The sequence below is a fragment of the Anopheles coluzzii genome, chromosome 3, assembly GCF_943734685.1.
Source record: "Anopheles coluzzii chromosome 3, AcolN3, whole genome shotgun sequence".
Taxonomy (NCBI): domain Eukaryota; kingdom Metazoa; phylum Arthropoda; class Insecta; order Diptera; family Culicidae; genus Anopheles; species Anopheles coluzzii.
In genome coordinates this window covers 37,527,792-37,543,521 of record NC_064671.1, presented here as the reverse complement: position 1 = coordinate 37,543,521, position 15,730 = coordinate 37,527,792, and the positions used below count along the sequence as shown (strand labels likewise).

General features: G+C 44.8%; 1 protein-coding gene across 5 annotated transcripts in view; it reads left to right on the top strand.

Annotated features, from left to right (window-relative positions):
* LOC120959017 (calphotin-like) overlaps positions 1–15,730 on the top strand; it is a 74,414-nt gene that overhangs the window by 42,231 nt on the left and 16,453 nt on the right. For all 5 annotated transcript variants that reach the window (XM_040382137.2, XM_040382139.2, XM_040382138.2 and 2 more), the window contains exon 3: positions 3,609–3,796. In XM_040382137.2, the coding sequence (XP_040238071.2) occupies positions 3,638–3,796 (159 nt within the window). In that variant the 5' untranslated portion in view covers positions 3,609–3,637. The remainder of the gene's footprint in view (positions 1–3,608; positions 3,797–15,730) is intronic.

The window sequence follows — 15,730 nt, the reverse complement described above, 5'->3', positions numbered from 1 at the left end:
GATTGAAACCACTTCAATCAGAAAAGAAAGAGAGATAGAGCCTGCAACATCGATGGCGGGGTGCCTCTACCATATTCTTGAATCTGCTCGGTCGTGTTTCGATCTTATAGTGTAGTCTTCGGTATCGTGCCCCAACCTCCTTCCGTAGTTCGCGCTCCTGTTTCATGCCTTCCCTGTTTCTTCCGCAAGTCTGGTGCAGCAGCAGCAGCAGCAGCAGCTTCGAGAGTCCCGGAATAATAAAGCTAACCATCAAAACATAATAACAACAAGATTACCCTCACACACCCCAGCCCGGCCAACGTTAATGTACGGTTATCTGCGCGAGTGGTAGAGTGCGGCGGGACCCTCTATTGCTACGCTGATTAAACATAACGGTTAACGACACCGTTTCCTGGCTTCTTGCACGTAGTAGTCCCGCGTCTACTATCGCGGCCGCCGGCTCGCGCAGTTCCGGGCCATGGTCCGATGTGACCGTTCGAACGTGTCATTCGGTCTATCTGTGTGTACTGCTTCTGCTGCTGCTGCACTATCCTCCTGAACCCGTACTATGCCCCAACCTTATCCCGGAAGATGGTCGGAAATCATCATCATCGCGTACACACACGTTCATTGAACATGATGAAGAATTTTCCACCGACCCGGCAGCAGACTATTACGTGATGGTCACAAAAAATGGCCGGTTTTTTTGTAATTATAAAATAAAATCGTACATGTCTATTTCGCTTTATGGCTTTACACAAACGGCCGCCATGGACACAGGCGTGTGATTGTGTGCTGTGCCTGAAGCACTCGGTATTTACCTAGCACAAGAGTTGGTTTGCTGTACCAGCAGGTGAATGTGGGGCTATGCAATAGTGATGGGAAAAATGAAGATATCGTCGGAATCGATTCCGGCTAGCTCCAAAGATTTCTGGAATAGATTCCGGAATCGGCTCCTGATTTGATTCCGGAATTGGTTCCGGGTAGCTCCGAAGTTTTCTGGAATCGATTCCAGAATCGGCTCCTGATTTTATTCCGGAATTGGTTCCGGAATTGGTTCCGGAATTGGTTCCGGAATCGGCTCTGGAATCGTCTTCGGAATCCTCTTCGGTGCCGATTCCGGAACCAATTCCGGAGACGATTCCTGAATCGACTCCGGAATCAGAATCGGCTTCGGAATTGTTTCTGAACACGGAATCGGAATCGGGTAGGTCTAATTCCGAGCTCCCATCACTACGATACAAGCTTGTGGCAACTGTTGCGATATCATCCACACTCCCACATTCCCCCCCTTTAACATTGGGGCTTTGAACGTAAAATGCTGAGTGTCGATGTTGTTGTTGCTTGTGCGCACCACCTGTGTGTCACCTGTGGTTGTGTGTTTGGTGCTTGTTTAATTGAAATTGTTAGAACATTCTCACAGATTTTATTGCTACCCTACTTTCTCTCTCTCTCCCTCTCTCCCTCCATTTCATTGCCCGCGAACCAACTGGCAAATTGTTTCGCGCTGAATCACCACTCCACACTCCCTCTCCCCATCATTGCGCTAAGCCCGGCATTATGGCGCTCAGAGCGGTGGTGTCAGCTAGAAATCAAAATAGCACATTATCCAACGGTGTTTTATGGTGCAATCGTTTCGGGTGATTCATGCACAAATCGCGATGTAAAATTTCTTCCCCGCTGTGATTCCGATGAAATGGTCTTTGGCTCTTCCGGTCGGTGGTGGTGGGTGGGGTGGTGGTTAGAATTAATTTACTCGCGCGCTACCCTACCGAGAGCTTGTGACGACCACTCATCTTTGCTTAGTAATCAGGAATTGTCCGTGGTTGTGGGTAAGCTTGGAGTTGCTTAGAAATGATCATAAAACTTGATCAAGTGAAAATCCCTGCTTCGCTTTGTCAGCTGAACAAGAAAAGCATGGGTAAATACTAATAATTTTGAAATTTCAAAAAGTAAACCTTTCAAAAGTCTTGTTTAGTTGTTTTAATCAATTATTATATGATTTTGGTGTACCATTTTTTATAAATATGTCTCAAACGACAAATATATTCTGCTTTTATTCCGATTTATATGAATCCACTCTTTATGCAGCATTCACATTCCTGTTCTATCATACGAAAGATAATAATTAATAGCATTGATTAAAGGAAACACTTTTACTACCACCCTCCGACGCTTTTCGCGTGACATTCCATAGATAAGAAGGCAAAGGAAATAATTATTATTTTTATGAAGTCACACCTGGAGGACTCGGGTTTGGTGGTGAATTTTTCACATGCCCTTTTCTTTTCGTCCGCCTCGAAGCAGTTCTTCGCACATCATGAGGTGGTGCATGCTTAGAGCTTGTTGCCATTGCCGGAGAAGACATAAAATGTTATAGCTTTATTTTATTTGTGGTCGCTGGCGAAGGCGGCTTCTCCCTGTTTTGCGCCCAGAACGGTCTACTTGTCAGGCGCGCATCAATGAGGGCGCCCTTGGACTGGGAAGCGGGCTATAAATGTAAGGCTCTATTGATATTTATGCATCCATTGCTTGTCCGAGGCCTTTGTGGTAAGTTCCGCGTGAATTAAGACATATAAAAATGTGGTTGTACCATGTGACATTTTATGAAAAGGGATAACAGGGTAGTCCTTTTGGACCTATTGATGTGTACAAATATTATTTTTAGTGGTTTGTTTTATGTAATATCTCTCTTTCGTTGGTGTCTGACACATATAAAATATCAATATTAGAATTTAAAGATACAGAAGCAAAGTGCAAGAGCAAAGATCTGTTGATCTTTACCCGATATCTAATCAGAGATCTGAATTTAAAAACTCAAACCTAGACGACATAATCATGTTTTTGAAAACTGTATAATCGAGAACGCATCACACTGCTGTTAAAAATGAAAGTCACTCTCGTTTCTAGCGAATAGATCATCAGCATCGCTCCGAACCTAGCTGAAACCAAAAATGTCTATGCCCCGGATCTAATTAAAACCAACTTTCGGATTAACGAAAGCATCAGGCGACGACACCCGGTGAGGCAAGGCAGGTTGACTGACGTCAACAGCCCATTAAGCGTTAGAAAGGCTTTAGTTAAAGCAGTGCCAGAAGCATAGCACATTGCTGGTAGCGCTCCACTTGACCGTTAAGATGATCATTAATCTTGATGTTTAAGCACAATAGCATGGCCACGACGAGAGCTTGATTTATTGCGAATCTCGTTGAGTCGTTGGGCTTCTTTTTTTTTGAATTGGTCAAAATATCGCTTGCTCATTTTGCTACGTACGCATACAACGTATTAATTTGTTGATTAATTGATATTTTGGTTTTCAACATGATATGGCGAGTTAAGGAAAGATCAATTCTTTGCCACAGTTAATGACTTTGGATTTGGAAGTAATACTAAAAACTATTATCCAAACTTTGATGACTCGTCGTGTTAAAAATCAGAAAAGTAATGTTAAAAAACGAACCATTTTAATCCAAACTGTGTACCGAAGTTATACACCGCGCAACACCGTTGTTGCGGTCTCGATTTAGGCCAAGTCAAAAATAGTCAGTAAATAACTAGAATAAGAAATTGCAACACATTGCAACCCGGATTAACCATGTCCCACGTTTATTATTATTTGCTCTTTACAGACAAACCGCTCCATCAAACAAAACAAAAAATGGGATTGGCCCAAAGTAAGCGTTCCGTGAACATAACCACAGACCCGGCCAAGGAGGGAGTGGTCGCCGAGGGCACTGGAAAGCTGGAAAAGATTGGCGAGGTCGATCAGCTAAAAGCACAGGCCAACGGTGACGCTCAACACAACGATGGCGATAATGTGAGTATTCAATTGTGGTTTATTCTTTGCGCCAAATACATTTGGCATATTTTTTACAATATTTAATAGTTTGAAAACTGCAGCAGAAATCTACTTCTAGACACGTAATGAACGACAAACAAGACATGCTTTAAATGCGATGGAAATGCTTCCAATTCTCTACTACAAGAGGCATCACATTCCTTATTCGACGATGGTTTATAAATGCTGCGTTTTTGCGTTCATTTACTTTGGACCACCTCGTAGACAAGTAACTGACCTGCCTCACGCAATCCGAGACCTTGGCATTCGTTCGACACGGGGTGTGTGTGCGCGCGTAGTATTATGAACTTGTCGTCGATCAAAGCAGCGGAACGGTCTCGGTTTGTTATGATTTCACAGGGAGGCAAGGAGGACAGTGGGGTGAAGGAGAGAGGGATAGACCATTTTTAGTGTCATAATCCGCTGAAATATTTTTCCGCTCCCTTGGGTCCTAAGCGCGTAGGAGGAATATAGCGACCGGATTTGTGTGTGAACGCACGACGGTGTAAGATCGTTGTGTGGCATGGGATGTGTGTTGTTCGCATTATATGCACAATTTATTAGTGGTGCAGTGAAGGTTGATATAGAGGTGATAATTTTCACGATATTAGCCGCCTGCCCTCCCCCTCGTAATCGTAAAGATTGTTTTCTTTGCTAGGCGTGTGCAGCACGTTTCATCCTAGTTCCCTTGTTTGTTGGACGCTGTTGGATGTGTAGTTTTTGCTTTTAAACGTTTTAGCATTTTGTGTTTGTTACACTGAGCCACTCACTCACTGAACGGGAACGTCGTTAGTGGCCGTTAGTCGTACAATGCATCTTTAATATGAAAGCAAAAATAGTTTCCATAATTTTTATGTACAAATAATTCTCGTCCATGCTGTTACACTTGCATCAGTCTGCACCTTCCTGCATGCGGCAGACAGGTTTATACTGCTGCTGCTGCTGCTGTTGCTTCCGCTTGAACATGATGGGGCGTGCACGTGCAGACGAATGCGTCGCACGCGTTAAATAAATCTCCCGCTTCTCACGGGAAGAAAGAATGTCAGACTCGGTCTCGAAGGGTAGCGGGAATACCGGTGGAATCGGAAAACAAGATCGTAAATTAAGGAATTTATTTAAAGATTTTCAAACGAACAAGTTCTTCCTCCTGCTGCTCACACTGCTGCGGGATCTCTGCTGGTACGCATTTTAGTTTTCCATTCTGCCCAGTTAGAAGGTTGTCTGGAGGAGATGATGATACGTACGGTTGTTTCGTTGATGTTATGATTTTCTTTATGGAAAAAGGCACATGATGATGCTCTCTCTGTGGTCCCCGAAAACTTTACGTTTTTGAAGTTTCTCCAGTTTTTGAATTCCACAGCCGTCTGTTTTGATTTGAACCGTTTCTTTCGGACAGCTCGCTCCATCTCGCAATTGAGCCTAGCATCTTCCCGCAAACGGTGCCGCAATGCACACACGCGCAACCAACTCTCCTTCCCAAAGGATAAACAAATACGCGTTGTGTTGTGGGTTCTAATTCTCTCCTCTCGATCCGTTCTGGTGTTGTTGTACATTCCGTTTTCATATAAAAAAAAAACACCGGTGAACGCGCCCCGTCAACCAACCGGCAGCAGCTAGCCAGCCTCCCTATTGCGTGACTTATAGACGTTAAATAATCTTTTAGAACCTGCGTGAAAGATGAGCGCGCGTGAAACCGAACGAACGCGCGCTAGAAGGCGGAAGGGATAGAAGAAATTATAATGCTGGCGTGAAAAAGGTTACCACAGCCCATGTTGCGCTGCTGCCCGTTCCGTCCCGTTGCTGGTGGCTAATTAGAGAAAGCTCAATCGTTAGTCATGGAATTGCTTTTTGACAGAGCGTTTTACTTTCCTTTCGGTGTGCTGGCTGGGGTTGTTGCCGTTGCCGTTGCTGTGTACGCTATACGCGCTACCGCCTTTTTACGGATCACCAGCCAGGTTCAAGTTCAATTTGAAACGTGATACCGATCGTGTTCTTTACATTATAAATGATACAGGCGTTAATAAAAGCGGGGAGGGGGGGTGGGGGGGAGGATGGGGAAGGGAAGGAGAATGAGAGGAATTCGGGACCGTAGAATAGAACTGGCAATGGACGCAACTGTTATTAGAAGGTACATATTTCAAGCTGATCGTGATTTGTGTGCATCGATGTTTGGAGGCTGATCTTTGAGATAAATCTGATATTTAATATTTAATGTGTAGAGAAGATTTCGTTTTTCTTTCGTTTTGTTTCAAATTATCTGTTCCAAGACAAGGCATTGACTTTTAACATTAACAGAGGAAATTCACATTTAATTCCAATCCCTTTTTATTTCAGAAAGAACGGCTTCGGCTGTATTAGTTAATTCCAATCCTTATCTATTATGAAAAAAAAAAATCAATTTAGTTGCTACTACTAAATGTTGCTCTGTGTTGCTTAAATGTCCCGATACTGCTGTTAATGTAATTACAACACAACAAAAGCTCTTCCTTAATGGATGTTTACCACCGCAAAACAAAGAATCAGCTCAATTGATCATTTACCAAACGTTTATCGCTCAAATTGCAAAAAAGGCCTTCAACGGCGGTATAATGTTGCATGTGAAGCTGCAATTGTGTGTCATTGTGAGGTTTAAAACATTTTACCCACCACACAATCACACATACACACACCATCTCCGGCGAGATCAATTAACTCTTCACGCCACGGTTGGGGGGGACTGTGCTGTTTCCGTGCAGGAATGACAGAAGAAGGTAATTTCTAAATATAATTTGCTGCACTCTGTGTGTGTCTGGTGTGCGTTTGTTGCACCAGGAAGTTAGTGCGTGCGCAATGCTAAGACACTTTTTGTTCAATGACTGCGCGACTTGTCGATTGCGTTTGAATTGCTGCAGTAGAGGGGAGGAGCTCAAGAGTGAACGATTCGGAAAGGGGAGAAAACAAATGGTAAAATGTCGCATTTTCACACACGAACTCGTCGCGACGAATTCCAATGCAGTGAAAAAAAAAGACAGAAAAAGGTACAATGGTTCTAAATAAACAATCTAAATTTATTCCTTCCTCCAAGGGAAAGTGGTTTCGCATTGACAACAATCGACCGATGCTGCGATTACCGATTGAGCTCGTCGGAGAGCAAAAATCCCTTGCAAATGGGACGCTCTTTCCACACAGACACACAAGCCTCCCTAGAATGCAATGTCATTAAGTCTCTCTTTGCCCCTGTACTCGTAATTATAGATGACGAGCGGACTGTACGGGGACGCGTCTACTGTAAGATCCCGCTTGTCTTAGGGTGGTACGATCAGCGATCAGATTAGTCGTAAAGGCGTTGAGCCGGAGCATATCGAGCTTACGCTTCGGTGCACTTTTGCGAATTGAAGCGTGCATAATAGTTATCGTCAGTTGACGACGATGATGATGCCGCTGCCGCTGCTGCGTGATGGGCATGCGATGATGCCAATAATGTGCAGCAGTGGCGAGGAAGAAAGTGTTCCTCCCTTATGTACACACACACTCATAACATGCGCGTGTCGTGTTGGATAGTCGTGAGAAAAAAGGGAAACCTGAGCGCGATTCCATCGGCGATCGGAACCAGCAGAGAATGGGTTAGCAAGCAGCCCCACGTGTGCACATTTCACTCTTGTTCACACTTTTTACCCAAGGGCTACTACTTCTGCCTACTACACGCGTACATGTTTGATTGATAGCTTTCTAAATCACTTACCTTTCCTCTACGCAACGGGACGCACGCGTGTTTGTGTACCAGTGTCCGCCCGGTGCGGGCTCCCCGCATCATGCCGTGGGAGGGTTTAAAACATTCTAACGGTAATGATTGCTTTCGAGATTTAATGCTCCGGTGGGCGCACGCCGAGGCCGCTTATCTGGTGTGTTTGAAACTATGTTGTGTCGAATGAAATTTGCCCTGGGTTACGCACGAGAGAAGGTTACGTACGCGCACACGCGTGCAAGTCAAAAGTAGCAGCCGGTCGCAGCGGGAAAATGATCGCTCTGGACATAGCGGGCGGGTGCGGTGGTGGCAAGTGAAATGCTTTTAAAGAAAGAAAGAAAAGCTCCATCTGTACTTTCTCGAATGGGGAACTTTAATGATACATCTAGCGCTTGGTGCTTATGCTGTGTTACCGTCATGGTAGCAGCGAAGAAGCTTTTCAAATCATGTCACGCTTTTGGCCGGGGGAAATGGCGCTGTGTAATGTGATACCTACTGCCGTCAGTGGCTCACATTTAATTGCCCATTAATGTGTGTTGAGTGAGGAGGGAGTGAAATGCTGACTTGATTTGATTACGTTGACAAGATTTTGAAAATAATTGAATTAATTCTGTGCATTTCCATGAACTTTGAGCTACAATGTGCTAAAACATATTGATTTTGTGTGGGTGCGTGTGTGCCGCTGCTTGTGAACTGGATCACGCATGCACGCATGCCAGATTCTGCCGAAGTGCTTGTGTCTCTCTTGTGGTCGGGGTTAACATTTGTTACACCTTGTAACGGCAATTCAAATCCCCAATTAATTGACTGTTTATGATTTCTTTCCCCGATACAGCGAAGCCATTTAGCGAAGCGCGAACCTGGTGTGCGCGGGTGTGTAGATGGGCGCGCAACAGTAGTTAACCGTAAACAAGGTTATCTGGTTGCGGTGGGTGGTGTTGTTGGCCCAGCAGCACCACCGCCACCACGCTTCGCGCCGTACACTCTTCCAATCGAGACTAATGGGAAGTGACGTGGATGAGCAATCAATACCCTGGAAGCCTCAATTTGTGTTGTGGTGTGCTGTTGGTGGTGTGTCTGTGTGTGCGGTCAGATTTTGGGGTCTCGGGCGCTTTAAACCTCATCAGCTGGCGGCGGGCGCAACGGGCCACGCGAGCACCACATGAACCGAAAGGCGAGCTTTTGAACCACGGTTTACGGACAAACGATGATGATCGATCAAAGTGTGCAGAGAGGGAGAAGAGAAACCCAGCCAGCCAGCCAGCAGTCGCCTCAGTCCGCTATGTAATAGGCAGCCGCCCCTCCGGGCGAGGTTCGGCTGTGTTTTGTTCTCATTTAAAATAATCACGATCATAACTGTACCGTCAATCGCAATGGCGCTTAAGGCCTCATTGGCTGTCGGGCGGCCTCTGTCTCTGTCGCCCACCCCCAACCCCATTTGTTTCGCCTTCGCGCTTTAATTGCCCTGGCCGCAACGCTCTGTGCTATGGTCTCTCGACCCCGCGGGACCCGGAAAGTGCGCCGCAGCCACGCAGAAAGCTCAAGAGCAGCGTGAGTGCAGTGCAGATCGCCCCCCAACGTGTGGCCGCATTTCCTCAACCGGTGGTGATAGAGCAGCTCCTTCTGGTTTGTGCATGTGATCATAATTCTTTTTGGCCGAGAAAGAAGTAAGCGCAAGCACGCTCTCTCTCTCTCGCGGGTCCGCTCGGTTTGTGTTGATTTGTGCCAAAGGTTTGTGGTGGAGCACGCAGGCACGACGGGATCGATCGGCTATTGCGTTTTGCCTCTGCCTGGACTGTGGAGATGGACCTTTGCAAGATAATGAAATGGCTGTGTGCGTTTCCTTGAGCTGTCTGCGCCGTTCTGGCCCCGTCCGTCTGGTGGTATAACGCGCGTGATAGCGCCTACAAACGGTTGTTTTGAAATTTGCCGACCTGCAACGATGATGATTGGGTTAATTAGTATTTTGCGTCGTTTTTCCCGAAGTGTGCCCTGCCCACGCCCATTGCGAGTGATTCATCCGGTACGGGGCCACTATCACCAACGGCGGGATTGGCCGTTCTCGTTTAAGGATTAATCCCTGTTTAGTAAATAATTGCAATTTACTAAGTGATGTGATCAGCACACCGTATTCAGTAACACGCGATAAGAGTGTGGTGTACTTGCACAAAGCCAAGATTTGTTTCTTGGTAATTGCTATAAATGAACTTTGAGGCAAAATGAAAGCTACTCTGCTCTGCTATAATCTACGTCGGATCTGGATCGTAATGGGGTGTGGATGATGCTGTGTGTGTACCTTAGACGGCAAATGATTGTTATTTTAGAGGCAGTGTGGCGCCAAAGCTACGTCGATTTGTTTTGGTGCAACGAATAGACTTTGCAGTGTGGCTATTTTAATCCCCGATAGGATGAGTCTCCTATGGCCCATTGGTTGCGATTGGGGTTATCAGCATGAACTCGTCTCGTTTTGTTTCGCTTCACTTTCGTAAGGAAGTGCACGAGGCCGCGATGTGCTGTGCGGGACCAATGCGATAGTAAAAGGGAATTGACTCCGTTCTGTGTTTACTGTTGGACTAGCTACTGATGTTCTTTCCAATCTATAATTTATTGAACTTTTTTGAAAAACGAGGCATCATCGACGTGCGTGCTGTGCGATAGTGAAAGAGAACCATTCCCGCACAGTTTTCATGCGCTAGCTGGATGGTAGCGTTACGCCTGGTAACGCTTTGTCGGAATTTCAAACACACTGCTTCGCAGATTGTATACTTTTAGGCGGATACGCAGCGTTTTTCCACTGCGGTAACGATGCATTGGAGAACGTCACACGGATGCATGAGGCTAAGTGAGAGGGAAATAATTATGAATGTTTTAATTCAAGGCTCATCTTTATTAGAACGGTATTTCACATAAAATTCTTCCCTACGTTGTGTTGCTAAAACCACTTCGTTTTACGATCCAGCAGAGAGAGAGATGCCGGAAACGGGAGCTGTCAAAAGCCACATGCTACGTTGACAGCTGTCAGTTGCCTGCAGTCACCCAATGAACAAAATTCAAAATATATGACGCCAAACATCACGGCCACCTAAATTTTCCAAAAAATTTACATTTCTTTACACTTCTCCTATCTTTCAAATGGCAATAAACATATACGCGACACTGGTCTTTTAAACAATCCTTGTGACGTACGAAGAGTCACCACACGAACTACCCCATCCAACCCCGGATGGACTTCAACGATCCTAGCTAGCGGCCACTCACACGGGGTAACGTTGTCCTCCTTCAGAATAACCATCTGCCCAACAGCTACGCGTTGAGGGGCGGGAACCCGTTGATTGTTGTTATGCAGCTCACACAAGTACTCCGTCTTCCATCGCTTCCAATGACGTTGGACAAGTTGTTGTAGCAATTGGTATTTGCGAACTCGATTTTCAGGAACATCCAAAAGATCGTTGTCAGGAAGGGCCAACAATGCTGTCCCAATGAGGAAATGACCCGGTGTTAAAGCATCCAATTCTACAGGGTCCTCTGATAATGGTGTCAATGGGCGGCTATTCATTTGTCCCTCAATCTGCACCAACACGGTCGTCATTTCAACAAACGATAAACGTTGTTGGCGTAATAGTTTTCGCAGAGTACGTTTGGACGACTTGACCGCCGCTTCCCACAAGCCTCCAAAATTGGGTGCCCGTGGAGGTATGAAATGCCACTCAATGTTATTCATGGCAGACGCTCCATGCACTGCCTCTATATGGCGGGAATCGTTCAGCAGGCGATACAATTCAACAAGCTCACTATTAGCGCCGCGGAAATTAAGTCCATTATCGGAATAAACCTTTGCAGGGAGACCTCTGCGAGAGACGAATCGACGAAAAGCCGCTAGGAAAGCCGGTGTGGATAGATCTTCAACTAGTTCCAAATGAACCGCTTTCACTGCAAAGCAGACAAATACTGCTACGTAAGATTTCTGTGCAGCTGCCCTACGATGTACAGGTTTTAGATAAAAGGGCCCGCAATAATCTACACCTACTACGGAGAATGGGCGTGAGGGTGTAGCACGAGACAACGGAAGTTGTCCGGCTGGCTGAATAGTTGGCTTGGGATCCGCCCTGAAGCACTTTACGCATCCTTTGCAAACGGAATTTACAACACGGCGTCCGTTGATCACCCAATACTCTTTCCTCATCTCCGCCAAAGTAATACGAGGTCCTCCATGCAGTGTTCTTTTATGATACGTTTCCCCGATTAGTTTAGCAAAGTGATTGTTGCCTGGTAGAATTATAGGATGCTTACTGCAGTGTGGAATAAGCGTTTGACGCAGACGGCCACCAACGCGCAGTAAACCATCGGTATCGATGTACGGTTGAAGAGATTTCAATCGTGAATTCGTAGATACGCAAATTCCAGACGACAACTCTCGTACCTCTTGCGGAAAATATGCGTTTTGCAGCATTCGTACAATCATCTCTTTCGCATTCTTCAACTCGTTGGCAGAAAGAAATGTTTTTTCTCCTGGGCTCTTTTCTCTTTTAAACGTTTTCCAACGTAGATAATAAGCGGTGAATTTTAACACCCGCCAGTAGCAAGAGAACCGCTTTAACCAATCTACAGATTCAAGGGATGCTGTAGCAACGGTTAACTTCTTTCGCTCCAATATTTCCTCAGAAGGCACCTCCAACAAATTATTTCCTCTCCACTCCTCTTGTGATGATCTTAGCCAAGCAGGACCATGAAACCATAATGTGGATGTCAATAACTGCATGGGAAGAACTCCCCTTGAAACCAAATCCGCCGGATTTTCCTTTCCTTTAACATGCAGCCATCTACACCCTTTGCCTGTGTCTTGTATTAGCGAAACACGATTTGCCACATAAGTTGCCCATGTGTGCGATGGAGATTTCAACCAATGTAAGACCACAGTTGAATCGCTCCACATAAAGGATTCAATATTATTCAATTTCAACGCCGTACTAACATGAAGCCATAGCCTGATAGCAATCACTGCTGCACACAACTCTAGTCTGGCTAAGCTTACTCTCTTTAATGGCGCTGGTCTCGATTTAGCAGCCAAAATTTCTACCTTTCGCTGTCCATTCGCATCTTCGGATCTCAGATACAAGACAGCACCGTATGCCGCTTCAGAAGCATCGGCGAAGCAGTGAAGCTGAATTGATGTAGGTTCTGTCAGACAAACGTATCTGGGTATTTTCAACTCTGACAGTAAAGGAAGATTGGAATGAAACTCTTTCCATTCATTCATTAGTTCAGTTGGTAATGTATCGTCCCAATTAAGAGAGGCGAGCCATAACTTCTGCATCTTTATCTTCGCCCAGGAAACAATTGGAGCCACCAAACCAATAGGATCAAATAACCTGGCAATCATCGAGTATACCTTTCTTTTCGTTAGAGGCTCGACAAATTCATTCGTATTCGCTTGAACATACAGATGGTCTGATGCTGGTAGCCATACAACACCCAGGGTTTTGACTGGATCATCAGATATGAAATTCACTTCGGTCTTTGAAGCACGGTCTTTGGGTGGGATGCTCTCCAACAACCTTTCCGAATTTGTACTCCACTTCTGCAAACTAAAACCTCCTTTGCTAAGCAATGCTACTAGCTGTTGGTAAAGCTCGGCAGCTTCCTCTTCCGTATTAGCACCCCCAATGTAATCGTCCACATAGAAATGGTTTAAGAGTGCTTCCTTTGCCATTGGAAAGTTGTCTCCTTCATCATGAGCAAGCTGATGCAACACTCGAGTGGCTAGAAATGATGAAGGTGATAGCCCAAAGGTGACTCGCTGAAGTTCTAATATTTCTATTGGTTTTGTGGGATCACTCCTCCACAAAATTCTTTGCATCGGTCTATCATCTGGGTGGACCATTACTTGTAAATACATTTTTTCGATATCAGCCGTCATGGCAATTGGCTGTAGGCGAAACTGTAGCAAAAGATTTAATAGTGTTTCTTGAATAACCGGTCCCTTCAACAGAACATCATTTAAAGAGTAGCCGCTTGATGTCTTTGCCGATCCATCAAAAACCGGTCGAATCTTTGTGCTAGTGCTCGACTCTTTCAATACAGGGTGATGAGGTAGGAAACATTCCATCCGAACCTCGGATGTGCTGGATACTTTCTTCAGATAACCTCGAAGTATATACTCATCAATCACTGCCGAATACATTTCTTTCAACTTGGAGTCTCGGTCAAAACGACACTCTAGATGGTGAAATCGTTTTAGTGCAGAAGATTTGGATTCACCCAAGCTACGACCAGATAATTTGTATGGTAATTTCACTACGTATCTGCCTGTATGATCACGTTGATATTGTTGCTGAAATTTAGCTTCACACTCTTGTTCCTCTAGTGTCCATTTTATCGCTTCCGGAATTTGCTCTAATTCCCAAAATTTCGCTATCAGGTCATCAAGCGAAGAACTAACACCCACATGCATGATGGACTGTGGAACACTGTGAGAGTTTGGATCTTCTCTTTGGCCTTTTCCTGTCGCTAACCAACCAAAAACTGAATCAATAAATGCTGGCAACCCTCCTACCGGATTGCGAATCATCACTGCACCATTGTTTCTTGGCTGCAAAAACTCATGATAAAATTCAGAACCAAGTAAGAGATCGATTTGATTTCCATTGCCTATGTCCGGATCGGCTAATTCAAATTCTGTTTCTAGCAATGCAGTGTCAATACGCTCAGGTTGATAGCCTGTTATCTTGGGCAGAACCGAAAAATTCATTCGTCGCCTGTAGCTTAAGTTTCGTGACGCTATTTCTGCCTCAACGGTTTTAGCCGTCAGAACGGTACATTTGCCTACTCCTATCAATTCCTGACCGCGACCCTTACCAGTCAATTGCAACATTCGACAAAGAGCTTCAGACATAATATTAACTTGAGCTCCGTTATCAAGCAAAGCTCTTGCTAGTTTCCATTTTCCGGACAAATTTCTGACCATTACAAGCGCCGTAGATAGAAATACATGATTTTGAGCTGATGAAGTTGCTGCATTAATCGATGGCGTTGCAATGTTTGTGTCGGTAACGTTCAAGTTTGCCATTTGTTCCGGCAGTGCTATATTCGTTTGATCTCTATGTAAAAGAACGTGATGTTTTTTGTGACACTTCGCACATCTAAATCTCATCCGGCAGGTCAAGGAAACGTGCCCGGGATGCAAACAGTTTCGGCACAATCTCTTTTCTGTAATAAATTGGTACTTTTCATCTAGCGACATATTCTGAAATGTTCTACAGGCATGAAGATGATGCTGCTCACCGCATTTTGCACATTTCTGTATCTTAGATGCTACGTTCATGGCCAAATGACGTTCCATTGTCCTTTTCTGTTTACCGATTGGAATTCGATCTTCTGTGACGGCATCTAACACTCGAGATTGGGTATGAAGGAACTTTACCAGCTCATCAATGCTATGGCTTTTACTTTTTTCAGCGTGTTTTTCCCAATCATGATGCGTTTTTTCATCCAATTTGGTAAGCATTATTTGAATGATCAACATGCCCCATTCATCGGTTTTTTCTCCAAGCTGCTTTAAAAGTTTGATATTACGCTCGAAGGTATCTACTAGCGCGTGAATTTCCTTTTGGCTCGATGACTTTAGCGTGGGATATTGTAACAACGAATTAATGTAGCGCTTTTTCAATATATATTCATTTGAGTATCTCTCAATGAGTGCGTTCCAAGCCGGAGCATAACTTGCTCCTGTTGACGGAAAGGAATTAACCAAACTTGCTGCTTCTCCTTTTAGCGATTGCTTTAAATATGATATCTTGTGCACTGGAGCCAGCTTTGCATTATTATGAATGTTTGCTTCAAACATGTCTCGAAAAGGAAGCCATTCATCATAGTTTCCTGCGAAAACAGGAAGGGACAAGTTTGGCAATTTTATAAAGGAGCTTGGTTCTTCAGCATTGTCTTGAATGTCACTTGCGCTTTCTTTCACTTGTAATGTTGGAGCGAGAGGCACGATCATCTTCTTTCTTAAAAGATCTGCTATTTGCATGCAATTTTCATCCACTTCATCCAATAAATTTTCATTTTCATCAGCATTGCATTCATCGTCTATCATTCGCAGCTCATTTGCAACCATCTTAAATTCTTCCCAGCATTTTTCTAAGCGATCAAGCCGCGTCATTGCTGCACCAGATTCAATGCCAATTGCTTGG